Genomic DNA, 27,630 nt, shown 5'->3' on the forward strand with positions numbered 1-27,630 from the left:
GCGTGGCAAATAAAAGCATTCAGTTTTGCAAAGAAAGTAATTCTTTTTAAATTTAAGGTTGCTCCGGTTCAGAAAAAAACTCCCCAAAGATTCAAAATTCTCCATGACAGTAAGTGATTCCTCAGCTTGGGCGTGATACGTCAGGAGCCTCCAGCAGCTTTCTAGGTGGGCTACTAACGAGCTTGTATAGCTTAACTGGCAGGTAAAGGTATTTTCCCCAGAGGAAGGTTGTCAAAATGAAGCTGCCTTTGAAAAGTAATTCAAGTTTGATGAATTGACAAATATAAATTAAATTTAAAAATAAATAAATAAATAAATCACTTAGATTCCAAAGGAAATTGCTATCACTTTGGCATTTTAGATTTTAAATTTAAACACATACTGGATGGGTTGCAACTAGGCTGGTTTCTACATTGTCTATGCAGTGTTTTTTCCATCAGGGCTAAACTATTTATTGTCTATGCAATGTTTTTTCCATCAGGGCTAAACTATTTATTGATCAGTTTATGCACATTCGCACTCTAAGTGTGCTCTAGCCCATTTCCCTTGTCATCATTTTGTGTTTTTTTAAGAAAAAGGTGGTTATCGCAACAGGGCTATACAAAGGTAATCAGGATTGAGGAGCAAGTGGAAGAGCTTGTCACTTTTTTAAGTTCCTCAAGTGGTGCATTAAGACAAACTATTAAAATGCAAGCTCGCTATATATGTGTATATACATATATCCAAAAGAAATAAATATAAAACAAAATACAAGCTATATATGTAAAAGTTGGATCCTTCCAACTTTTATCCTGGAACATTTGGATATAGCACAAGCAGTAATGCAGCAGCACATAAAGCCTTCTCCACACAGATACCTAGATACAGGTACCTAGATATGCCTCTTAAACCTGCAAATCTTGCAATTCTACCTTATATTGCATTTTGATAGGAAGATTTTGCTTATTATTGCTTTTGTTAAGTCCTTTACATTTCAAAATATACTTTTTAAACCTTGTTTGAGAGACATAATTGGAGGAACTAACTGAAATACTAGCCACCTTGAAATAGGCTAGGAATTGTTTGTTTTCAGTTATTTGCTGGAGTTAATGTCAACAGATTTTTTTATTTGGGTTATTGTGGTTGATGGGGTTTTGCTAAAACATTTCATAACACATGGAACTGAAATATTTGTGAATAGAAAATATCATTGCTGATAATCATCCCACAGCAGGTTTTTTTTTTTCTTATAATTCCCTGAGTAATTCCAAACAGTAATGTTTTCCTGTTCTTTCTAATAACTATTACTTTTCTAAATATAAATAAAGCCCAAATACCTTAACATAGATAAAGAGAATTTTCAAATGCTTTAAGTTATGGTACTTCACAAAGAGCCATGGAAGGGCAAATAACACTACAGTGCTCAAAATATAATGTGTATTAGAACTGGAAGTCATTAATGTTTAGGCTAAACCTCAGCAAACCCTGGGACAGGCTCATTCTTACACCTTCACCTGTAGCACATTTAGGTCTTGCAGATTTTGCAGAACTCCTGTAGGTTGATAAAAGTAGCTGCCATGGATCTCTCCCCTTTCTCAGCCCCTCTCATTCCAGCAGGAGACGTCTAAAGCAAGGGCACAGGGAATTTTTCTGAACCGTAAGGTTCAGGTCACAGTAGTTGTTGTTTAGTGACCATCATACTTTTAAAAAAGACAGATTTTTTGAGGTCTAAGCCAAAATCTCCAAACTTTCTGTTATACAAAAAAATTTATATGGTACAAGCAGTTTGTTTACATGCTCTGAGGATACAGAAATTATTCTTTTCCTCCAAGAATGGTGCCTAAGGCTACTCTATCAAGGCACCTTTTCTTCAAAATTGAGATCAAACCGATTTGTTTAACAGAATGTTTTATGGTCTTTAACAGAGTTATCTTCTTCCTGAGATGAAAAGGACTTGCTAAAATCTGTAATCACTATTCTGTTTCTCAGTTTACGATTAAAAAATCCATGAAAGAGTCTTCATAAAGTTAGATGTCCAAGGGGAGCAAAATACACAAGTCAGCATTCTGCAGTTATAATACAACATTTCCACATACTTCACCATTACGGTTTTTTTTTAATTTTTATTCTAGCAAGATGGGGCTTCAGCTGTTTACAAATACCATTAGTAGTTACAAATACCATTAATAGTTAAGTTTCTGAAAGTTGTTTGGATCACTCATGTGGTATTTATGTCTATTTCTGACCTCTGACAGAAGAAATGCACTTAAAATTCTGAAAGCTTTAAGCAGGTAACTAGCATTAACAATTAAAAATATAAGACAAAATACAAACAACATAAATTAATAACGAATTAAGGAACGTATACATGCACAGACAGATGACTGTTCTCGTGCATGAGGTGATGATCTTAAATTCAGCATTTAATAAAAATTAATTACATCATTCCTTCAGCTTCTTGGTTTCTGCATTTGCCATAAGCACTCTTACTATTGGGAGGAAAAAGAAAGAGCATAAACTACAGCAGAGTATTGTAGTAGCACAGCTGATATTGAGGCTTTTAGCGTAGGCAGGTTGCAGGAATATGTATCTCAGTTTACCAGACAAAGTGGTGAAAAAAACCCAAAAGACACACAGGGAAATGACTTGTCAGAAGTGTCAGTGTTGGAGCCTGTGGCCTTTTCAAAACTTCACGTGTAAGACTGTATCCTTGTCCAGTAGGAAAGCCTTTCATACTATGAAGCTGGTTTTATCAGGGAGGAAGGAGTGAAATCTGATCTCTCTAATTTAGGCATTTAATTTTCATCTAAAAGGCAGATATTTAAATATCTGTGGTACCTGATCATCCACCGGGCCTGGGGGAGTAGGCTTGCTGCTCTCAGATTTTAATTTTCTTCCCAGAGAAACTAGGGATGTGGGAGGAAGACAAGAGGGAGTGGGAGTGGAGATGGTGCACACCAGGTCCTGCCTTAACACGGAGTTAAGACATCAGCAGAATATTATCTGGATCTGGGTGTTCGGGAACGTATCCAGTTTCCACATTATAGAGAAAGTAATCTGTCAAATGAAGCACATAAATTCCTTATACAGTCAGAGGAAAAGACATTGGTGTCTTTGAAGAGCTCCAGAGGGAGATCCCATCTGATTAAGTGCAGGCATTTAAGAGACGTAGACAATGAAAAGAAAAATGTGCCTCTTCACTCATCTCTCTCACTTTCAAAAATTTACACAAGGAGATTTATTTGTTGCTATGATCAGTGTCCTCATGTCATTTTGACGAGCTTCTTATAATTGAAATGCTGCAACTCATAAGCCCTCTCAAAACAGGGGATAAAAAACATTAAAACTGAACAATGTACATGTACTATAAATAATACTTGGAGCTAGTTTTATGTAGTCACCAAGTATAATGACATTTCTGATTTCAACACCATATTCAAACTTACTCCTACCTCCCTTTAAAAAAAAACTTGACCAATTCAAAACTTAAAAAAAAAAAAAAAAAAAAATTAGTGTTTGTGTTAAACTGTATCTTTAGTTACAGATATCTTTAGTTTACTTCCTCACTCCTAATGATTTTTTCTCCAGAAAAGATTTTCAATTATGTGCTTATCTGCTGCAACTTTGCCACATAAAATAATTGTTTTCTTTTATGTGACTGATCTTAATCCACTACTCTACCCCCTGGCTGATATTCAGAAAGGAACTAACTACATCCCTGTCTTGATCCTCGGCCACTAGGGATGGGATTCTAATTCGTCTAGGCTCTGCGAGGAGCAACTTGGCAGGGCTGACACTCAACCAGAAGCTGTTGAGAAACTCCTTTCCTCCTTATGAAGAAAATGTAACAGCATGTGGGATGAGCGACACAAATCCTGTAAAATCATCAAATAGCAACTGAACAACCCATCGCCTTCCTCACAATGTATTTTTCTTCAATTTCTTGATTAGGGACTAACTGCCCTTCACGACAGAAAAAAATACCATTTATAAAATCAAATGTCTCAGGGTAGGAAGTGAAAATTTATTGTCCTTGCTGTTTCTACAGAATTCACCTAATCAGCCCACGATGATTATCTCAGAAAAGAAATTAACTATTTCAAAGTGTTTTTCAGATTTAAGATGACGACCCTGACATTCAGCAGAACTAATGCATCCTGCTTTCCTCTGGCTTCCCGGCTCACCCCTTCCAGCCCCTCCTGCTTCCCAATCCATTCCCCACCTCTCAATGTTTTTCCACCACACTCCAGTCCTCTCCCAGCATTCTTTCCACCTCCTCCCGCTATTATCTCCACACCTGCCCATGTCTCCTCTATTTCCCTTTGCCCTAAATGTCCCCAAATCCACCGTGATTCTGGCAAGTGACAACATGTGCTTTAGCTATAGGTATCTTTTCACTGCCCGGCCAGTCAGCACATATATGCTCAATCGGCAGCTGCTCAGAAGCAATATGGGCTCATCCTTAATCTCACCCTTAGCTTAGAGTGGACAGTCATTTGAGTCTCTTGTCTCCCTCCAGCCAAAAATTTTGATTAAACTTTGAGGTTGTATCTCTCTGATATTTCTTATCATCTTTCCAACTGGCTTGAAACTATCTAAAATACTCAAAAAATTGTGGGGGAAACGTCAGAGCAGTTGAGCAAGCACCAAGACAGAACAGTATGACTTTGTTCTTTTAAAACACCAAGGAAAAAAAAAAGGAGAAAATATGAAATAATTACTTAAAGTATAATTACTTTACCTATAAGTACCATTAAAATATAATGGAAGAAACTCAGAGGAAAAAATATATTTAGCATTTTAATTAAAACTATAAATTCCAATAATGAACAGTTAGGAAAGGTCTATTATGAAAAGTAAATGAAACTAGAAAACTAGACCAGCCTGAAGGAAAAATTAAGAGAACTAATTTTTAAAAGGTATTTAAAAATATTTTGATTGATGTGGCCCAATATGTTTGAGTTTTATTTATTAAGGAAGAATATAAATTGGAGTTTTATTTATTATCATTTATATTGAACTAAATGACGAAGGACCACAATTAAAATTAAGTTCCCCTGGCACTAGGAGCTGTACTGTAACATGATTCAAATTCAGGCTTCAAAGCTTTGATTCTCTGTTCTACCAGTTTCTCCTGAGTGTCATGATGTCAAGGCAGGAGGCTGATCCTCCCAATCTGGATCTGATGCTTTGCCAGACTTCATTCTTGGTAATTAAAGGAACTGTGATTATAGCCTGACTTTGGCTTCCAGCATCCAGGATTTCTATTCTTCCTCCCTTCCTTCCCCATATCCTTCCCTTCCATGCTGCAAAATGTAATTAACTTTGAAGAAAAATCTTTTCATATCACCAGAAAGATCAAAAACTAAGACTGTCCAAATCTGCCCACTCAGACTCATTTTAATATGTCAAAACAAAAAAGCAAATCTAAATGCTTTTGGAAATGCTTCATTTTAGACCTTCTTCTCTTGAACTGTGCTGGAATCTAGGAGTCTGAATAATTTTCTCTGTCACCTGAAGTCTCCTTTTGTGTTCAAGTATCAGAGCCGAGCTCAGGCTCCCTCACTACTAACAAAAGTCATCAGCTGTCCTAAGGCAAATTGTGGTAATATCAAATGGTTCAAACACAATTATGATTTGGGGCTTTGAGCAACCTGGTCTAGCGGGAGGTGTCCCTGCCCATGGCAGGGGGGTTGGAACTAAATGGTCTTTAAGGTCCCTTCCAACTCTAACCATTCTATTATTCTATGATTTCAGAGTAGTGTGCCTCTGACAGCCAATGTTGCCTAGCTTTGAGAATTTGGGTAAATTTTACATGTATAACTGTCTGACATTATCCATGCAGGTCCTCTTATTCATAGAACTATTGAAACCAAGGCAATCAAATCAGATCTCAGATTTGACATAATAATTTTTTCTGAGGTTGAACTAAGATAGTGTGATTTACCCTGACATCTGTCAGGTACAACAGAGGGGCAGATTGTCCAGGTAGAACATTACAGATTTTTCAGAAATCTAACTATTTAGACATGCAGTAAGCCATTTTTAACGCTTGCAAAGCAGTAACTGTAGTTTTGAACATAAAAGCAGTAACTTCCCATCAGTGTGCGCAACTGCAGAAACATTTCTGAAAACCTGATGGTCTTTAGAATACTTTTAAGCCTTGTCCACCTCTGCTTAGATGTGCAGGCATCAGTAGTAGGCTCCGCACGCTCGCTCCTGCATGAAGCAGGTCTTCTTAGCTGAAGTGCTCCTTCATGCTGGGGAAACTGAGGCACAGCCCCACGGAAGAAGCATTTTATGAAGGAGCAAAGCCGACCCCCCAGTTGTGACAGGTTTTATGCTAAAACACAGCACGGGGGAGGTTGCTGGAGAAGGAGCGAGGCGGGATGGGGGGGCAGCCCGGCGTCCCCCTCACGGCCCGGGCACCCCGGCGGCCCCTCGCAGCCGCCCCTGCCGGCCTTGACTCCAGGGTCCCCGGCGGCCCTAAAGACAATGGGGACGGCCCGACCGCTCCGGCAGGGCCGGCGGGAGGCGGCTCTAGAGCTCAGCCTCGCCCTCTGGAGGAACGGCTCCCTCGTTGATCCGGCGCAGCCCGCCCGGCTGTTCTCCTCAGAGAGCTTGTGATAGCCGCCCCCGCCCAACGGCTACCAAGGCGGGGCGCCGAGGGGGCAACGGACAAGGCAAAGGCTGGCTCCCACCGCCCTCATCCCTCATCCCGCTCCCCGCAGCCCTCGCTGGGGCGAGCGCTCCCCTGGCCGCCGGCGGAGCTCCCTCTTCCCGGGGCGCCCTCTTCCCGGGGCGTCGGGGCGGGCTCTGGAGCCGCGGGTGCCGCCGTGCCGTGCCGGGCCGCCAGGTGGCGCTGCCGCCCCGCGAGCCGGCCTTCTTTACCCGCCCCCCCCTCCGTTTCCGCCCACCAGCGACGTCACAGCAGGGGGCGGGGAGACAAGAGGAAGGTGGCGGGGCTGCGCGCGCACCTTGGGGCGCTGGCCGCGGCGGAGGCCCCGCCCATTTTCCCCCTCCCCCAGCGCGCGCCAGCTCTGGAAAGGGCGGGATGTTGGGCGCGCGCGCGGGCCGCCATTGTCGGCGGGGAAGGCGGGAAGCCTCTCAGGGAGGGCTGTGCCCTCTCTCCCTCCCCGCCCCCCCCTCGTCAGGGAAGGAGCGTCTCGCTCAGACGGGGCTGCTCCGCTTCTCCCCCCGCGGCCGGGCAGCAGCGCCGCTCCCGAGCAATGGCGGCGGGGCGGGGGCGGGGTGCGGGACGGTCTCCGGCTGCCTCACGGCCGCCCGTGGCAAATGGCGGCTGCGGCGGGAAAGGGGCGCGTCGGCTTCGCAACGTGGGCTAAACCCGCCCTCCCTTGCCGGGGGAAGCGGGCCCTCCGGGCGCCTCCCCATCAGCCGCGCTCGGCGGGACGTGCTGGCCTCCGCCTCGGCCCGGGGAGCGGGGCCGTGTCGGGCCTGGCCGGCGTGGCCTTCGTGCTGCCTAGCGGTGCCACCACGGCCTGGGTGGGGGTGGCGTTGTGCAGTGCCCTTGAGCACGAGGGTGTGGAGACAGCACAACCTGATTTGTGATTTTTGCTGAAATAAAGCTTCCCCAAGTGAAGGATGGGAAAAAGCGGCACATTTTTGTTACTTTTTTTTTTTTCATTTCGGTATGCCACTGCCAAACAGACTATTTGAAGCCAAGTACTGGGTGGATCTGGGTGACAACTGGTGGCCTGGAGGTCATAATGTTACCAAATTGCTTACTAGACAAAAGTGGAGAAAGCCTTTCTTTGTTCTTTCTCTGAGGGAAAGGCCAGGCCTTTGTGTGCCTTTTACTGGATAGTTCTACTGCTGTGTGTCCAAAGTCCATGGGAGGTTCTCTGCTGCTGTGAGAGCTGCAGTTTCAAAATTAGGTTTCTCTTTAACTCCGATGTAGCATCATGAGTGTGTCTGTCATAAACACAAATTAAAGCATATGCCACCTTTAATTTGGTGTGGTTATATGCCGGCATTCTAAGACTTGCAGGTCTTTGTTATACTGGGACAACCACAAGAACTTTTGTGGAATTATATTGGGATAATATGGGGGAACTTGCCCCAGGATCTTGCACATATTATACACTAACTTTTCAGAAAAGTTATTTTAGTTTAGCAGATAAGCACAACATGCAATGAAGCTAAGTTGTGTGACATACTGTTTTAACATTTGCATTTATTTAAGGAAAAAATATGTAGTTACTACATTTTGTAATTTTTTTAAAAAAGTGTTAATAATATGAGCTATTTAACTCCTGTCTCTTTTGTTTCTCTAAAAGTTTCAAGAGTGGTTAATAGAGTAATGGATTTTTAAAAATGCTTTTAAATATATCAATAAAACTTAACTCCCGGCAAACCCATAGATTGCATTTAACTTACTTTTGAATAATGTGAAGCCTAGTAGTTAAACCTGGATAGTTGGGTGTCAAACTTACAGCGAAGATCTGGGAATCATGCCTAATTTTCTTGGCCTGGGATTAATGCCTTCTTTTTATTGTTAACTTGATGAAAATCGGTTCAGGATATAATTTAGAAGGTTTACATTATTTCGATTATCTGCTGTTCTCTTGCTCTCCAATAATTCATGTTCCATCCTTTTCCCCATCACCACCTATTCTTAGCCGCCAAAAATATCTTCCCTTCTGACAAGCTTTCTCTTCTTTGTCCTTGGGTACTCTAATTTCAGAAGCTGCCTTTCATTCTCTATTTTCTCTGTTAATTTCTGATTTCTGTTTAGAAGTGGATTGCTAATGTTAATATTTTTTCTCAGTAGTAGATTGCAAAGAACTTCTGGGCAGGGAATGATGTTGAATTTGACAGAGCTCCATGAATGCTTGTGAATCTCGGAAAGAGTATACTTTTTGTTCTGTGCAATGGGGTTTGGGTTTTTGGGGGGTTATTTTTGGTAGTTTGTCATGAATATAATGATAGTATTGCAGTCATTTTACGAGTTTTACTTTTATCAGTAATGGCTTTGTGAGTTACGGTTTTGTATGTAATACAGGCATGAAAGAAGCACCATATGACTTATTCGGAAAACAGCAAATAGCTGAAGTTCCGTAATACATGGAGACAATCTGTATTACCAGTTTTCTTGGAAATTCTTTCACTGTATGTACAATTTTTTTTTTTACATTAGAATAACTGGAAATTAGCTACATAAGAACCTTGATAGTTAAAGAAAAAAAGTAATAAGGTTATAGTTGCCTACACAGAGATCTTTCAGAGAACTTTTTATTTTTTATAAAAAAGCGTTCTGGCACTTAGTGTTTCAAGACAGGTTCTGTATTTAGAAATTTGGCAGTTACTACTAGACCTCTGCCCTTATCCTTTACCATCTTAATCTCTGAAATCTGCTCCAGAGTTCTTCAAGGAAACATTGGCGTTGGTATTTTTAGAAGCGCGACTGGTGTGTGGGATGGCCGGGTGGCCCTGCCCTGCCGCTGGCACGCAGGGGCTGCTTGGCAGCTCCCGGTGCCTTTAATGCTCTTTGCCCACACACCCCAGAAACAGCTTTTGTCGAGGTGCGCTCTCACAGTTGCCCGATTCACGTGGGTGGTGATGTGCCAAGGTGGCAGCCAAATCCTTGCTTAATTCAACTACTATGTTAAATTAAATAAGGTTATTGCTTTACCAATTTTAGTTACCGTTTTATTCATACTAAGCATAACCCTGCTTCAACTGTTAAATTAGCAAGTGAAGCACGGCGTGCACCAACCGCCTGTTAACAGTTAGGTGGTGTCCACAGCGACACCCTGAGGGCACCCGTGTGGGCTGGTGTTGCTCAGGGTGGGACGGTGCTTCCCCTGCTCCAAACCGGGACACGCCACGCAGTTTGCTTTGTTCTGGGGCCAGCAGCACAAGGAAGGCACTAGTGCTTCCTCTCGTGAGGAACCAGTGCTTTATGCTGCAGGTAACCCTACTGGTGGCTTTTCCTCTAGGGCTTGTGAAGGCCTTTCCCATAAAGTTTGCTTTACTCTCTATAGGGTTTGTGTCTGGGACCTCCTGAGCGTTACATGAGTCATGAAATCATTTTTTTTTAATCCCTTTTATCTGCCGTAGCTGTTTTGTTCTTCATGTTAGTTTTAACTGCTACTCCCCAGAAAAGACTGTGTAGTTTCCACCAGTCACGCTCGTTTCCTTTTTTACAGCTGGTAAGGGTGAAGTTTACTGTATGCACGTTTGTGTCCAAACAAACATGGGAGAGGCCTCTGTGGGCTCCACATGGCTATTTGTCCTCCCTACGTTCTTCCAAATGAGAATCACTTTCAATACAAGAAAAACATGTTCTTGTTTGCACATAGAACAGAAAAAGAGCAAGGATCTGGTGAGGAAGAAGCAAGTATATATAAAGATTTTTTGTTTTACTGATCTAGCATAAGATGGGCTATATGTAGCATGCAAGCACAGTATTAGAGCTTTAAATCTTACTGGCTTTTTAGAACTACTAAGGTAGCAGTCATTCTCATTTTGGAAAAGAAATAGTTTTTTTTCTCCCTGCTCATTGTATTAAGAAGCAATGTGATCTGGTTTGCATTTATGTCTTGGAGGACCTAGATCAGAACAAAGTATCTATTTTCTGTAATGGTCTAGTATTTAGACTAGACCGTTTCTTTACCGAAGACCTCACAGAATGCTCACAAGAAGAATTCAGAGTAGTGTGTTGCTTCTATTGGACCTCCATCAGGCTAAGCTCATGTTTAATGGAAGATGGAAGTACTGTGTCCAGTTTTGGTCCCCTTATCACAAAAAAGACACTGAGGTGCTGGAGCGGGTCCAGAGAAGGGCAGTGAAGCTGGTGAGGGGTCTGGAGAGTAAGTCTCATGAGGAGAGGCTGAGGGAGCTGGGGTTGTTCAGCCTGGAGAAAAGGAGGCTGAGGGGAGACCTTCCCACTCTCTACAACTACCTGAAAGGAGGCTGTAGAGAGGCGGGGGCCGGTCTCTTCTCCCAAGTCACAGGCAATAGGACAAGAGGAAATGGCCTCAAGTTGCGCCAGGGGAGGTTCAGATTGGATATGAGGAAGGAATTTTACACTGAAAGGGTTATTAAGCATTGGAATGGGCTGCCCAGGGAAGTGGTTGAGTCACCATCCCTGGAGGTATTCAAAAGAAGGGTTTACATGGTGCTTAGAGACATGGTTTAGTCATGGTTTTTATCAGTTACGTTGATGGCTGGACTAGATGATCTTAAAGGTCCCTTCCAACCTAAACAATTCTATATTCTAAGTTTCAGAAGGAGCAGTGGACCTTGCAGCAGTTTGTAGTGTGCACGTCTAATCCAAAATGTCATAACTGAAGAGCTGCCCTCATCATGCTTTTGTTGGCTGTGATCTGAGAACTCATCCAGAACCGCGCTGAATTTTTAATGTTTGGATCGAATCCAGAATAATCTAGGACACAGGCCAAATTTGGTTGCTTGACATGAAAGTCCTGTCTAATTTGTTGCTTAATGGCTGCTGTTGTGATACAACTTGCAGGTTATGGTACTGAAAACTGGGAGAGCATCCTGTGTGAAATACCAGTGCTTGGCTTGGTTCTTACACCTTTTCTTCAGGTGTCAGCTGCTGACCACTATCATAGACTGGCCATTAGGCTAGCCAGGCACTGATAAAGTAGGGTTGGTTGGGGTTTTTTTGTTATTTTCTAGGCTGTTTTCTCAGTTTAAGATCTCCTGCTTGTTTGGTTTTGGGTTTTTTTCCTGTGTGTGTCAAAATTATACAGTTCATTCTAAGACCAAGAGCATGATGCTTCTATATTGAGGCTAACCTTGGTTGGGAGGCAAGCACATAGGTGGGACTGGTTACTCTGAGTCCCTTTGGTGGACATAGAGCCTACGTGGATATCTTGAGGATGAAGGTTTCCACAAAATGCAGTGGGGGCTGCTGCTTTCTTTGTAAAAGAAAGAAGTGCTGTGTTACCATTTTCCATAATTCAGTGGTTGGTCTCCCCCAAAAGAGAAGGATTCAGCTTTCTTCACTGTTTGAAAGACATTAGCCTATGTTTTCTATCCTCCAGAAGAATTTCTGATGGTAAGTTTTTATGGGTGTTGGATCTCCTCTTGTAGCTTTGCCTGTGCAAAAATAATTCAAGGTTTATTGGACAAATAAGAGAAACTACGTGTGATGGAAGCAACTCAAATGTGTAGCCTGGGGATGAAGTCCTGTTTGTAGGACTAGGGAGACCAATACATTGGTTGTAACAAAGTGCTTATATATTTTATAGAGCATAGTTGCTTGGCTAAAACTTGCAAAACTCTTCTGATCTGTTCCCCGCAAGGTAGGTGCCACAACTGGTACAGTAGATTTTCATGCTTGTTTCCTCTTTGGCAAGAGGGAGAGGAAGAACTTCCTGTACAGCTGCTTGTACCCAGTGCTAACGTGATACCATTTTTAATCTTCCTGCTGATTTTTTAAATGATGGGAGAACTGATTGTCATGGTTTGGGCCAGACTGGCCACTTTTCTCGTTCAGCAGTGCCTTAGGCCAAAGATGAAGCTGAGCCCAGCTCTTCTACATCCTGGATGGCTCTAACCACAAGAGATGAACCTTTTCTAAGAAAACAGATTAAGTCCTGTCCAGTCTCAAAAGGTGGTCTATGGGTGCAGCTGGACACTCTGGGGAGAAGGATGTGTAAGTTACCTATTGCAGTGTGTAACTTTTTGTTAATTTAGTGGCATGAGGCCCCTCGGCTTTTGTGAAACCTGGTCTGAAACACACCACTGCTTAGTCAGCAGGTGCTGCAGCAAAATACCCCCTTCTGTAAACAGGCATGAGTTGGTTACATTTTCCAAGGTAGTCCTGGTAAGTTATTGTATTCTAAAGTTAGTAATTACGGTGAAGAAGATAAAGTGTGTCTTAATACCTATGTGTGGAAACTATGTTGACCTTTGTGGTCGCTAATTGTGATGTGCAGGTACAATTGCTGTTGCAGATGGTTCCAAACCAAATGCAAATGGACGGTGTCAGGAATTTCACTTCTCCTTGAAGCAAGTATTTGGGATACAAGAAGCACAGTTCACTGGCAGAATAGATAAATGATGAGCTGGCATCCGCTTGGAAGCAGCTAAAGATGGGATAACCCAAGAGGATAGTTCATGTGCTGAAACAGGAGCAGATGTCAATTAAGACAGCTTGTCTGGCCATTTGGGTGCCAGTTCTGTAGCGTGTCCCAGCAGTACAGGCCTGTCAGCCCGTTTGTGAAATTCAGCGTTGCTTGACATCATAATTTGTTAGAAGGTGGAGAATTGCTGCAGGCATTATGAACTGGGGGGAAAAAAAACCAAAAAAAATTGGAACAAATCCAAATTACAATTTGATGTTAAGCCTAACTACGTGCCATTTGAAGTTGTCATTTTTTTAAATGAGAAGTCAAATATGAAACTAGTTGCTTTTACTAGAAACAAAAGAAACCTGCAACAGAGCTTTTACACTAGGCCGTCTGGGACAATGGGCTACAGCACTTTAAAACTTCTGTGGTAGCATGGACCTTTTTTCCAAAGCGTTTTGCTCCACACCTTTTCTTCAACTAAATTCCTTTCTTTTCCCCTTCCAGTGTCTCTCTCTTGTCATGGGTGAAGCACCATGCTGATACAGTTTATGGTTTTCTGTCCCGGAACTTAGCTCAGGTTTCTTCATCTGGGAAGTATTTCCGTAAACTAGGATTTGGAAGTATCCAATGGTACCAGGTCTCCTGTCCTGCCTAGGTTAGAGCAATAGTCCCTAAGAATTGATGCAGGAATCCTTGAAATGGGACTTCAGGATTTTCTTTTCTTTTATACGATGGACATTATCACTATGCAAAATCAGTGTGTTGATTGCAAATTAAAGGCCAAATGTACTAATTCACTGAGAGATGAAAAGCTGTTATAAGAAGTAATTGAGTCTATTTCTGAGCTGGTACGAGTTTGCCTTTGAGACAAATAGTCAAATATATGAAATGAGGTAAGGGCTGTGTTACGTTATTTTCTCATGGTACCACCTCTTTGGGTTCCCTTTTCTCCCATGTTGCGTGCCTTTTAATCATAAAAAAAAATTCCAAGTGCATATCCTTCTATATCTTGAAGTTAGCATTTCCACAATATTTTTCTATATTGTACTGTATTCACACTCAAAGGCATAGCTAGTGGTTTACTAAAACACAAACACATATGTTATAAACATACAAGGTTAAGCTTAGTGAAAGAAGATGAAGTCGGTTATGTGGTGGCACTGTGAGGGGAAATGGAGAAAAGCCAGAAACAACCTTAAGTGTCTTTAAAACATTTGCTCTAGAGCATCACACGCTTAGAAGGTTTCACAAAGTTCATACAGTTACAGCTTGTGTCACTTCTGAAAACCTGTTGGAAGAAATCAATAGTTTGGGGCAGGGCGGCCCCAGGCAGAGGAGAAAGTGGACAGGAAGGAAAAATGAAGCTCCATACACAGACGTATTAAAGAAGTGAAAATATCATATGTTTGGGGGACAAGGGTTCATCCTGGAAAAGGTATTTCCTTTAAAACCGATTAAATTAATGCTATCTTCATATTACTATTTCTGTACCTTTTCTTTGGGAAAGCTCCTGAGATCCTAATAACCCATTTTGGGTGAATACTTCCATGTTTTGGGGATCAGAAGGATTCAGATTGCTCTGAATTTTGTGTGACGTCTCTGACGAGCTTTCTCTTCCCCAGCAATCCAGCTATGCTAGATTGAAGATACTTTCTTTGATCATTTCAGATGGACAGCAGGACAATTCTTAGAAGTGGAAAGGTTGCTAACTGCAGACTTTACCTGCTTTCCAGGACAAAGGTGCCACAAGTTAGCATCTTAAAGCTCTGTCAATATTTAAGCAACACTATGGTGGGATATGAGGGAAGATTCCCTTTGAAATATTTTATCTTCAATATGGGAGGCACACATAAATCTATTTTGAGAATAAGAGTGTCCTTTGTATTCTAAATACTTTATTTCAGAAGGATTTTGTGTAAGGAACCAATTGGGCTTCCTCCCCCGGCCCCTGTAGGCAAAGCCACCAGTGGCTGTGAGACCTTCTTTTACACAGAGCTTCTTTTGAGAACAGAGGAGCCCCATCAGTGCAGCAAGAGCAAAATACAGTATTTGGTCTCTGAAATACTTCCACAAAATCATTCTTTGTGGATCTAGGCTGTACATCAGAGAGAACTTTATCTAAACCGATTTAATATTAGGTAGGAGGGTTAAATAGCATTGGTATTTTTTTTTCATTTGGGGGTTAGTAATTTATCACTCAAAGTTGTAGAATATATTAATTATCAGAACAATTGGCCCTATTGAAAGTTTCTTAAGTGAAAGCCACAAGTTATCAGATAAATTTAGAGTTGTGTAATTTTCTCATAACCCTTCACTTGGAAGCCTTTCTGCTTCCAGTATAGGATGAGGTCTGGCAGCGAGGTTAACCCTGACCCCTGGGTGTTCTATATGGACTTGTTCAGTTCTGCCACATTCTTTCAGTTTAAATTTAGATTTGCTGGCAGCTACTATGCCTATTGCAATAAGCTCTATGGGCAAAACATTGAAACAAATGTGCCTTTTATCACAGATGTTTTTGCTGAATAAGATTAGTGAAGAACACTTGGAAGCCGAAAAACAGGGCGCAGAAGCTTTTGCTCCAAAAGGCACAAATAGTTGAATGTCTGGAATGTATTTACTTCTCAATCCAAGGAAAAAGCAAGTAATTGTTTAGGTCGTGGACCGTAATCTTGCGCCCTGTTTTACCTCTGTAAGTTGTTGTTGGTTGTAATGAAATTTTAGCTATGTAAGTGAGCACGCAATCTGGATATGAATGTGTACATGTAACAGAAACATTAAGCTTGCTGTTCTAAAACAAGCTGTGGTTGCTGTAGGAAGTAGCAACCTACAACTAAATTTTATGTTTGGCTGATTGCTAAATGTGTGTTAGTAATTAAACAGTTGGGTTAGGCCTTCATATGCAATAACTATCTGAAGCATAATAGCTGGATTTGTAACTGTAAACTGTAAGTTTAAGGAAGTGCATACCACTTAATTTTAAATTTAGCACAGAGGATGATACTTCTATTTTATTATATTTTTATTCTTTTTTTGTTTAACCTGAGTATATGGGACTTGAGAAATCCGTATGGCAAAGGAGTTCACTTTCAAGGGCAATATGTCATTCTCTGTGTAATGTATGACATGATCTTCATAGATAAGGTTGCTCCACCTTGAGAGATTGGTTTGACGAGGGATTCTCTGGTCTCGCTTTCTACTACTGCTCATCTGTCTGTGATAGGACAAGAGGAAACGGCCTCAAGTTGAAACCAGGGGAGGTTTAGATTGGATATTAGGAAAAATTTCTTCACCGAAAGGGTTGTCAAGCATTGGAACAGGCTGCCCAGGGGAGTGGGGGAGTCACCATCCCTGGGGTATTTGAAGGATGTGTAGCTGTAGTGCTGAGGGACATGGTTTAGTGGTGGACTTAGTAGCGTTAGGGTAACTGTTGGACTCGATGATCGTAAGGGTCTTTTCCAACCTCAGTGGTTCTATGATTCTGTATTCTGACGTAACATACAAAAAGTGTTCCTGTAATGCACTTCTGTCTCTAAGCTTTTCAGGTTCTTCAAAAAAAATAACAGCATCCCTATGCATTGCTGAATGACTGCAGCTCCAACAGAGAAAGGAGATCTTGAGAGTATACGGAAAGGAGTGTTCTCCCTGTACACCTTTTTTGGGGAAAAACAGTGAATAAAGCAGGCTGTGATTCTTAGATAATTTAGAATAAGGTGTTTTTTTTCTCCTGAAGGGCAGGACACAAAAGCTTGCAAAGATGCTCTGACCCTACTGCCTCTGCAGTTGCTATGGGCAGGATACACTGATCTTCTGAGCACTTTGATGGCATCCAACCTAGTTCCTAGGGCTGAACACTGGGGAGCTGTGTTCCTCATGAATGGATTAGGCAGAGTTTATTCACTGGTTAGGAGTCCTACTGTGCAGGCAGTATATTTTTGAATGTAAGTAGCATCATGTTTTTGCTGTTCAGCAAGAAATTTCAGGCAACCTTTGAAATACGTAGCCAGTCAGTATTTGTTCCAAATGGTGCTTTTGTGCCAAATTTCCAATTAGTGAATGGCATTTGTTAACTGGGCCCATTTGGCTTTATCTTGAAGGATAATGAAAACCCATCTTTTTCCTCATCCCCTTAGTAGACACAATATAGAGTCTTACTGAACTAAAAAAGACAGAACTGAATGGAGAAAACTAGGAGAGTTAGAGTGTGGGGAAACTCTTCAGGACTTACATTTTTAAGGAATGACTGAGATTTGGGTTCTGTTGCAGTAAAACAAGAAACTTATAAAAATAAGGAGGGGGGGGGGCATTATCTCATACGGATGTATTGCAGAGTGTTGGTGACTGCTGGAAATATTGTTCCAGTAGGGAAATATTTGTCAAGATAAAGGCAAAGTGTGCCTCCCAATGCATGGAGCTGTATTTTTTACTGTAACAGTATATCATGTGTTTGTGTTATTACATGCATTCGGAGTGTCTTCATCAGAAATATTTGGAAGCCTTTCTTTAAGTCTTCATAAATTTTCATCTTTGCATTTGGAAAATGCTAAATTAGAGACACCCCTCTAGCCCCCTGAAATCCTTTTATTTCCTGTCATGGAACAGAAAGTAGACTGCACTTGTGTAAATCTCTCCTACTTTTTTTTTAACTCAAAAATCAAACTTCTAATGTAACCTTCCATGTTTGTCACCTGGCAAGTACAATTTTTGCATAGCTCACTGAAAAATCAAACACGCTTTACTCATTTCTGTATGTAATTGTTGCCTCAGAATTGTTTACCATTTATTGGTAAGAATGCACATTCTTACGACTCCTTTTTCTTAAGTATATTTTGACTGTGTTGAGAAATAGAACCTTCTTGCTAGATTTTGACGGACTTCCTACATTAATTGTTGCTGGAGTTTGGGTTGGGTTATGTGGTTTTTTCCTCGTTGTTGGGTGTTTTGAGCCTTCTTTACTTTTGGAAAGACAAATACATGAGGAAGCATAACTACAGAAAAATGTAGAATCTTTTCTATCTTTTCTTTGTCTAGAAATGAGTGATGTGGACATTTATCAACAGACACTTTTCCTGTGTAAGATCATCTTGCTCAGAAAGGATTCAACAGGGGGAATGTCTTTTGATACTCACTTTCTGTGGAACATCCTGTATTTCCTATATTTAACTTTAAAATGTTTGGGAAGACAATGGGAAATAATTAAAGAATCTGTTTAAATAATTATAATAGCTACAGAGTTGAAATACAGCTTTGCACTTCTAACAGCATTTCAGGAAAAACACTCGAAGGTGTATAAAAATTTGGGAAATTCCAAATAAATATTTGGAAAACTAAAGATTGGATATTAAATTTTCAATGTTTCAAAGCAGTCCCTACAAAGATAATACTCACCCCTCTGAAGGGAGCATGCTTCTGTTGGTAATATTGGACCGGATATCTGATGATCTGGGGCATCATTCTTACTTACTGTGGTGAAGATGAGTAATTCTATTAGCAAAAATATGTCAGTATACTACTGGAGGGAGCCTCCTGGATTCTATTCCTAAAGCTTTTTTCTACGGTAGTGAGCAAATTACAATTATCTCTCTGTTGCACTTGTGAAACTTTAAGGTAAAAAAATCACCATAAAGATTTATCAGGTAAGAATAATAATAATATTCATCTGGCTCGCCTAGATATCTTGGATTGTTGGTATGATGCTCTTAGGTTTTTAGCAGGATGGCAACGCAGTATGTTTGTGTGCTCAGTCTGCTAGAATTGTTTGCTGAGAAGTTATCCTCTCTGCAAAGACATCTATTGTTTGTGAAAGTGAGACGGATGAAAGAACTGATGTAACTTCAGGACAGAGGCTAATCTGGGGAGCTGTAGCTGCCTATGATGACAGGGAGGTCAATGTGACTGTGTTTTTCTTGACTGAGGATAACGAGGCATAATACAGCAGCACGCACAGGGACTGCCATGGAAAGATGCTTAAGGGGAGTCACTGGAAAGGACTTTGAGGAAACTAAGGAACAAGAAAAGTATTTTGGCAGTTGCACTACAATGGATTAATGTTTCCATTATGCAGTGATGCCATTCAGATAAAAGGGGAAGATACATCCATGAAAACAGAAAATCTTTGAAACCAATGAAGTATTACCAAGGATGGGCAGAAGAAAGCTGCAAGACTTGACGAAGTCTGGAATTATAGTAAGGAATAAAATACAGAGCATACGATGACCTTCAATGTTCTGATTCTTATTGACAACCAGCAGTAAGTGAGGAGATGCTGAAATAGAAGTGGCTTAGGGAGGAGACATTAAAGTTACTTTGGTTTTCGTCTTGGTTGTGCTTAGCTTGAGCTGGCAGTGATTCACCCAAGATGAAGTGTTAGAAAGCCATTCAGATATACAGAAGTGGAGTGTGATCATTTGAGTATGAAGAACAGCTATGAATATGTGTCATCAGGATTGGAGTGATAATTGAAGCTTTCTAAATGGAGAAAGTTACCCAAGGACAGGGAAAGAGCTGGTCAGCTTTTTCTTTGAGGGCTAGAAGAAAAGTGAGAGTCTTCAAGTTACAAAAAGCTTGAATGTTTTAAGACTTCGTTTATGTTTGATTTCTTGTAGACCCAACCAGAAAAAGGATCTGAATGGTCAGACTCTATGTCATGTCTTATGAAGAAACTGGAACAGTTGAATTTAGATATTGAAGAAGCTCTGAGTGCTGGCTCTTCTCCCTCCAGTACTCCTTCTACCAAAAGGCAAAAGCAAATGGTAAGAATGTGTGTGTTGTATGATATGTTTTCTAACATTTAGCTATCAGATGTTCACCAAGCTATGGTTTTCAGATGTGGTTGTGTTTCTGGATAGGCTGAGGAGCTCAGGTTCATGGATAAAGTAAGTTACAATTTTCACTCAATAATAATGAAATCTCATGAATTGCTTAGATGACTAATGGTCAAATAAACAGAAATATAGGATGAAACTTGTAAGTTTTCTGTCAATATGGCTTAAAATCATTTAAATACCTTTTCTTTTTTTAAAGGGGAATTTGAATCCAGATGATTGCATTTGTTAGTTTTTCAGGATAGAATATTGTTAGTTTAAAGTTCTAGTGCTAGCCTATTTGCACTTGTATTTATTTAAAGACATAACAGCAAGAGAGACACTATGTATCTTCTTTAAGAGGTAAAAATTTTTTTCTTTATTTTATCTGAATGTTTGATTTAGAGCTGCATTCCTCTAGTCAAAAATATTTTGTGGTGGCAGGTGTCATCAGTTGATGACACACGGTTTCCCAAGCTTTTATTTTGAGGGCAAATGGGATTAAGAAGCAATGATATTATTTTGGTAATTTTTTTAATAAGCAAGGGTTTTTTATAGGAGCAAGTAACTGGAAAGTGAACAGCATGAGAAGTAGGAGTGTTTGTTTTCTGCTTTAGGTTATGATTAAAGTCAGTTCTTAAGATAGAGTTGTTTGGATTTGCGGTGGTGAATGTTAGTGCTGGCTTGAAATTCCTGGAAGGTGAGCTTGTTTGAATCCTTTTGCCATTGCTGCTGTTTCAGTGCTGCTTCTTTTTGTAGAAGTAAATTCTTTAAGTAAATGTCTGTGTGGATCTTAGTGTAAATGTTCATGTCGCTCAAGGTGGGACGTTCAGAATCTTGCATCTCGGTGTTGCACTTTGCAGTAAGCGTTTTCATATTCTGCTGAGAGAGTGTTAGTAACAGAGTGGCCGTGACTGTCTCATTTCTTTCTTATTGTACATGTCAGCAAGTCAGAATCATCTCTGTCCAACTGAATTAATTTCATCATTAACTTGTCAATTAATGGATAGTGTTCTGTATTCTTGTAGGAGACTGCTCAATGTCTTCTGTCACAATGTGGTGGCAGTGTAGTCTGCTTTTCTGCCTGAAAGTGAAATCCAAGACATCAGAGTTTAAGTGCTTCCCATTGTGAGGCAGTCTGGTTTTGGTCGTCAGTGATCCAAACACCTGTGACTTTATGGCTGTGCTTATTCTTCTAAGGCAAAAAACATGGCTTGGTTAGGTGTCCTTCTTCCATGATGACTTGAACGTCATAGGACACTGGACTTCAGATCCATTGTTGGAGCATTCAGTGAAGGGCATGTAGCATGTAGACAGCAGAAAAACAAATCCAAATAGACAATGTGTTCAAGTGCCCTTTGATACATAAGAACAACAACATCAGAAGTGGTTGCATAGAGAATGCCAACACCAGCATCCCAGATGCTTGCACTTCTTTTACTAAAGCCTAGTGGCAAGACATCTTCTAAGTACAGAGGCTAGGACTTTGGGTGCAGCCTCTTTCTGGGGCATATCATAGATTCATAGAATTGCCTAGGTTGGAAGGGACCTTTCAGATCATCTAGTCCAACCATCAACCTAACACTGACAAAAGACATCACTAAACCATATCTCTAAGCACTATGTGTACCCGTCTTTTAAATACCACCAGGAATGGTGCCTCAGCCACTTCCCTGGGCAGCTTGTTCCAATGCTCAATAACCTTTTCAGTGTAAAAATTTTTCCTAATATCCAACTTAAACCTCCCCTGGTGCAACTTGAGGCCATTTCCTCTTGTCCTATCGCCTGTGACTTGGGAGAAGAGACAGACCCCCGCCTCTCTACAGCCTCCTTTGAGGTAGTTGTAGAGAGCGGGAAGGTCTCCCCTCAGCCTCCTTTTCTCCAGGCTGAACAACCCCAGCTTCCTCAGCCTCTCCTCATGAGACTTACTCTCCAGACTCCTCACCAGCTTCATTGCCCTTCTCTGGACAAGCTCCAGCACCTCAGTGTCTTGCTTGTAGTGAAGGGCCCAAAACTGAACACAGTACTCAAGGTGGGGCCTCACCAGTGCCGAGTACAGGGGGACGATCACCTCTCGAGTCCTACTCACCACACTGTTCCTGATACAGGCCAGGATGCTGTTGGCCTTCTTGGCCACCTGGGCACACTGCTGGCTCATGTTCAGCCGACAGTCGACCAACACCCCCAGGTCCTTTTCTGCCAGGCAGCTCTCCAGCCACTCTGCCCCAAGCCTGTAGCGCTGCCTGGGGTTGTCGTGACCCAAGTGCAGGACTCAGCACTTGGCCGTGTTGGTTCTCAAACCATTGGCCTCGATCCAGCCTGTCCAGATCCCTCTGCAAAGCCTTTCTACCCTCCAGCAGGTCGACACTCCCACCTAGCTTGGTGTCATCTGCAAACTTACTGAGAGTGCACTCGATCCCCTTGTCCAGATCATTAATAAGGATGTTAAAGAGAACCGGCCCCAATACTGAGCCCTGGGGAACACCACTCGTGACCAGCTGAATTTAACTCCATTCACCAGCACTCTCTGGGCCCGGCCCTTCAGCCAGTTTTTAACCCAGTGAAGAGTACTCCTGTCCAAGCCGTGGGCAGCCAGTTTCTCCAGGTGAATGCTGTGGAAAAACATGCCAGAGGCCTTACTAAAGTCCAGGTAAACAAAATCCACAGCCTTTCCCTCACCCACCAAGCGGGTCACTTTGTCGTAGAAGGAGATCAGGTTTGTCAAGCAGGACCTGCCTCTCATGAAGCCGTGCTGGCTGGGCCTGATCACCAGGGTGTCATTCATGCACTGCATAATGGCACTCAGGATGATCTGTTCCATGACCTTTCCAGGCACCAAGATCAGACTGACAGGCCTGTAGTTCCCTGGATCATCCTGCCATCCCTTCTTGTGGATGGGCGTCACATTTCTCGACAGAGAGACCTAGATAGATTGGATCATTGGGCCAAAATCAATGGCATGAGTTTCAACAAGGGCAAGTGCCAGGTTCTGCACTTGGGCCACAACAAGCAGCGCTACAGGCTTGGGGAAGTGTGGTTGGAAAGCTGCCTGGAAGAAAGAGACCTGGGGGTTCTAACTGACAAGCGGCTGAATATGAGCCGGCAGTGTGCCCAGGTGGCCAAAAAAGCCAACGGCATCCTGGCTTGTATTAGAAATAGCGTGACCAGCAGAAGTAGGGAGGTGATTGTGCCCCTGTACTCAGCACTGGTGAGGCCACACCTCGAGTATTGTGTCCAGTTCTGGGCAGCTCAATACAAGAGAGATATCGAGGTGCTGGAGTGAGTGCAGAGGAGGGCAACGAAGCTGGTAAAGGGCCTGGAAAACAAATCATATGAAGAGCGGTTGAAGGAGCTGGGACTGTTTAGTATGAGGAAGAGAAGGCTGAGGGGAGACCTCATCACTCTCTACAACTACTTGAAAGGACACTGTAGAGAGGTTGGTGCTGGTCTCTTCTCACAGGTAATTAATGACAGAACGAGAGGGAATGGCTTCAAGCTCCAGCAGGGTAGGTTTAGACTGAACATTAGGAAAGAATTTTTCACAGAAAGAGTGGTCGGGCATTGGAATAGGCTGCCCAGGGAGGTGGTTGAGTCACCATCCCTGGATGTGTTTAAGAGACGTTTAGATGTGGTGTTGGGGGATATGATATAGGGAAGAACTTTGTAGTGTAGGGTAGATGGTTGGACTCGATGATCCCAAGGGTCTCTTCCAACCTGGGTGATTCTATGATTCTATGATTCTATGATTTGCTAGACGCCAGTCAAATGGGACCTTCCTGGTTAGCCAGGACTGCTGATACATGAAGGAAAGTGGCTCAGCGAGCACTTCTGCTAGCTCCCTCAGTACCCTCGGTTGGATCCCACCTGGTCCCATAGACTTGTGTATCTCCAGGTATTGGAGCAGGTCCCTCACCATCTCCCTTTGGATTATAGGGGCTTCATTCTGCTCCCCGCCCCTATCTGCTAGCTCAAGGATCTGGGTATTCAGGGAACAACGAACTCTACTACTAAAGACTGAGGCAAAGAAGGCATTAAATGCCTCAGCCTTCTCCTCACCCTTTGTCACTATGTTAGTGCCTTCATCTAATAAAGGATGGAGATTCTCCTTAGTCCTCCTTTTGTTACTAATATATTTATAGAAACTCTATTGTTCTCAACATCTAAAGCCAGGTTAAGTTCTAGTTGAGCTTTGGCCCTTCTAATTTTCTTCCTACATAGCCTTACAACATCTTTGTAGCCTTCCTGAGTGAATGTTCCCCCACCAAAAGCCTGTGCTAGTGATACAAAGCTGGTCATGCTTAATATGCAGATAAAATCTATCTCCAAGCCAGTCTCACTGGTCTTGGCACACTTGTTTCCCTTGCCAATAGTTGCATCTGTTTGGATGAGTCCAAAAAAGATTTCAAGGATGATTCTAACATCGATGCCAAAATTACCATTTTCCTCAATATGATATTTGGGCAGTTACACTCTTCTTTATCATAGAATCATAGAATGGTTTAGGTTGGAAGGGATCTTAAAGATCTTTTAGTTCCAGCTCCCACTAGACCAGATTTCCTCATCCAGCCTGGTCTTGAACACCTCCAGGGAGGGGGCATCTGGGCAACCTGTTCCAGTGCCTCACCACCCCCATAGCAAAAAATTTCTTCCTAATATCTAATCTAAATCTACCGTCTTCCAGTTTGAAGCCATTGCCCTTTGTCCTATTACTACATGCTCTTGTAAACAAGTCCCTCTCCAGTTTTCTCCCTTCAGATACTGGAAGGCTGCTATAAGGTTTCCATGTAGCCTTCTCTTCTCCAGGCGGAACAACACCAACTCTCTCAGCCGGCCTTATAGGAGAGGTGCCCCTCAGATCATGTCGTCTTCCCATTCTGAAGCAGGAAAGCTTGCTTCATTTTAATTGTTTATGGGCAGGCGAACACCATGTGAATCAGCCGCACTTTTATTGTGGCATTATTTGGCAAACTGGAAAGGATCTTTAAACCCCCAAGAGCCAATTTCACTGCAGGAATTGGAGCGGACATTTAACACAAATTTCTATCTGATGAGACCAGCAAGATCAGAACAAGAGTCAGGGACAGTGTGTTGTGGAACTGATGATGGGATGCCCTTTGCTGTCTCCTGCAAAGGTATTTGTAGTCAAAAGATTTCTGAACACGGGAATCATCTGCCCTAATTTAATAATTTGCCTCAAAACAGGTTGACCTTATTCTTCCCATATTGTCCAAGAAGAAAAATACAGCCTCCTAAATATCCATGAATTTACTGTGAAGAAGCAGATTTTGAAAATCTCAGAATAACAGTTGCGGAAAAAAACGAACAAACTCTTGTTTTCATACAAGTTGTATGAGTAACTTACTTTCTATAGATTCATCCCATTTGGTCCATATTTCTTATTATAGCTTGTAATTTGTTCCACATATATCAAATATTTTATTCTTGTCACTCACAATGAAACTTTAATAATAAGATATATCTTAGACATATGTTTACTAGTAACTGTATGAATTTGGCTTCTATAAAATGATGAACCACTTATGCGTTCTTCATACGTTTTTATCCTATTTTGATTATATAAATTGGGAACTGACACAAGAAGTTATGATTGAAAAGGATTTGGGGTGAAGTGCTCACAGGTGCAAGGCCAACTTGTAGACCTGAGGTCTCAGAAGTAGGTGACTACCGTATGAGTGGCAACACGTTTGGTGGAGCAGCTCCTCTGAAAATTGATCTCTTGAGGGCATGGGCAATTTTTAACAGATGACAAGAGTATTCATTTCTTACGGCAGATGCTGTCTCTCAAATATATTTTGTAATTTAGTTGCTAGGTTGATACAATCAGTTTTTTACTGAAGGATTTTTCATCTGTTTGTGGAAGTATTATTCTTTAAATTTTCCTGTTGCGAAAGTATCTGTCGTTAGTAATACTCTATTGCAGGAAGAAGTCTAAATATTGGCTGATGAAAATAGGCTGGGTGAATAAATGTTGTGGGACTTACTGGGTGAGAGCAGGGGGTCTTGCATTATTTTGGTGAACAAATTTAAGGTGTTTTCTGAAACATAATAACTTTTAGACAAATGCAAAGAGATGGTCTGTCTTTACATCTGTGTAAACTGCACGTTGCTGCTGATCAATTTTTTATTGGGAAATAGAATTGGGCAGTAGCACTGGCTGGATGACTCAGTATCTGTTCCAGAAAATATATTAAAAATAATTATCTGTCATCAAATCATTTTCTGAAACATTCTCTCAGCAAGGCTATAAATACATGATTTAAGTACAAAAAGCTGGGCTGTCTGAATGTACTAACAGCAAAACTGCTAGCTTTGGAAAACTGCAACTAACAGTGCTGCTTCTCTAAAACCTGCTCCTTCCCTATGAAAAAAAAGACTTTCTTAGCAATATAGAAGGAGGTATTTTGTAAATGAGATAGCAGAGATAAAACACTCTTGCTGTAAACAGCGTGTTTCACTGTTGTTTAATGCATCTGCTTCATTGTCATTTGATGTCTAGTGTACTCAGTTTCCGTACAGGAAAAAAAAGCAGATCTGAAGAATGAGAATCACGTTTTCCAGTTTTAGTCCTTTATCATTCATGGATAGTGACACAGAAATCCTGTTTGATTATAATTAGCCTATCCTATGTTAGAGATACGCCTTTCATTGAAGAAAATTTTGTCTTTAACTTACACATTCTCTTAATTCTCTTACAGTAGTACATTGTCTTCATACTCTTTGGGGCCCCATACCAATTCTTTTGTCAACTGTGCAAAGCCTCCTCATTTTACAGCCCTAAAAGTATACTAACTGGGAACTAGGCAGTTGCTGTTAAAGACCAGCAGCAAATTTGTCCTCTTGTGAAGGGGAGCAGCCAGAAATGGGCTGATTTTAATTGATTGTACTCAACAGCTTGGGACTGCTCTGTAGTGCGCCCATGATCTTGGCTCCTTCGTTGTTCCCAGCACAGATCCTGCTGGGTTGCAGCATGGCTTGCTCCTTACTCGCACACCTCATCATTCTTTTGAGGCAAACTAGAATACATGGGAGAATGTTGTGCAGTTGGTCGCTTCCTGGCATTAAATTCAGTGTGGCTGGGTGCATGCAGGCCCAGAGTTAGGACACGAATTTTTTAAAAATGGTGTGGGAGTGAGATCTCCCCAGGTTTGGGGGACCACAAAAAGAGGATTTGGAAAGTTCAGTGTCTGTGGTTTCAAAATGGGAGTTTGCTGGGTCTCTGTTTAAGTTAGGAAAAAGAACATGAAATAAAGTGAAAAGATAGTTTTAAATTATTTGAATAAAAACATTTCTTTTTCCAAGAGAGAGGTGATCCAGTTCCTTGATATTTAGGAAAGTGTGTACTACTACTAATTAATTTTCCAGTTGTGTATGCTAGCTGTTATAGAAACCACAGAATACCTGGACGTCTAACTTAGCCAAATGTGAAAATGATGCAGCAGGTGGTTTTAAGAGAAAGGATTGAGCCCAAATGTTTACCTTACATCAGAGAAAAAAAGGTTTAAAAAGATAAAATGCCAATGTTTTTATCTAGCAGTTCACATTAAAGATATTTATAACTTGCCTTTATTTACAGGGTTTTTAAAATTCTCTTACAGTGCCCTGTTCAAGTGGAGACAGGCTTTTATGGAGATCATCAAGGAAAAGGATCTTGGAAAAACAGAAGAGTAGACTACCAGGATCTAGACAGTTTACCTTACCCAGTGTCAACTGGAGCACGACCTAAAACTGATGTAAGTAGCTAGAGCACATTTACAACATTCTCTGAC

General features: G+C 41.6%; 1 protein-coding gene across 1 annotated transcript in view; it reads left to right on the forward strand.

The window, feature by feature from the left end:
• Window positions 1–27,630, forward strand: part of STARD13 (StAR related lipid transfer domain containing 13) — a 315,545-nt gene that overhangs the window by 63,136 nt on the left and 224,779 nt on the right. The window contains exons 4-5 of the mRNA XM_074155433.1: window positions 19,646–19,792; window positions 27,460–27,594. Of these exons, the coding sequence (XP_074011534.1) occupies window positions 19,646–19,792; window positions 27,460–27,594 (282 nt within the window). The remainder of the gene's footprint in view (window positions 1–19,645; window positions 19,793–27,459; window positions 27,595–27,630) is intronic.

The sequence above is a fragment of the Numenius arquata genome, chromosome 1 (assembly GCF_964106895.1).
Source record: "Numenius arquata chromosome 1, bNumArq3.hap1.1, whole genome shotgun sequence".
Lineage (NCBI taxonomy): Eukaryota > Metazoa > Chordata > Aves > Charadriiformes > Scolopacidae > Numenius > Numenius arquata.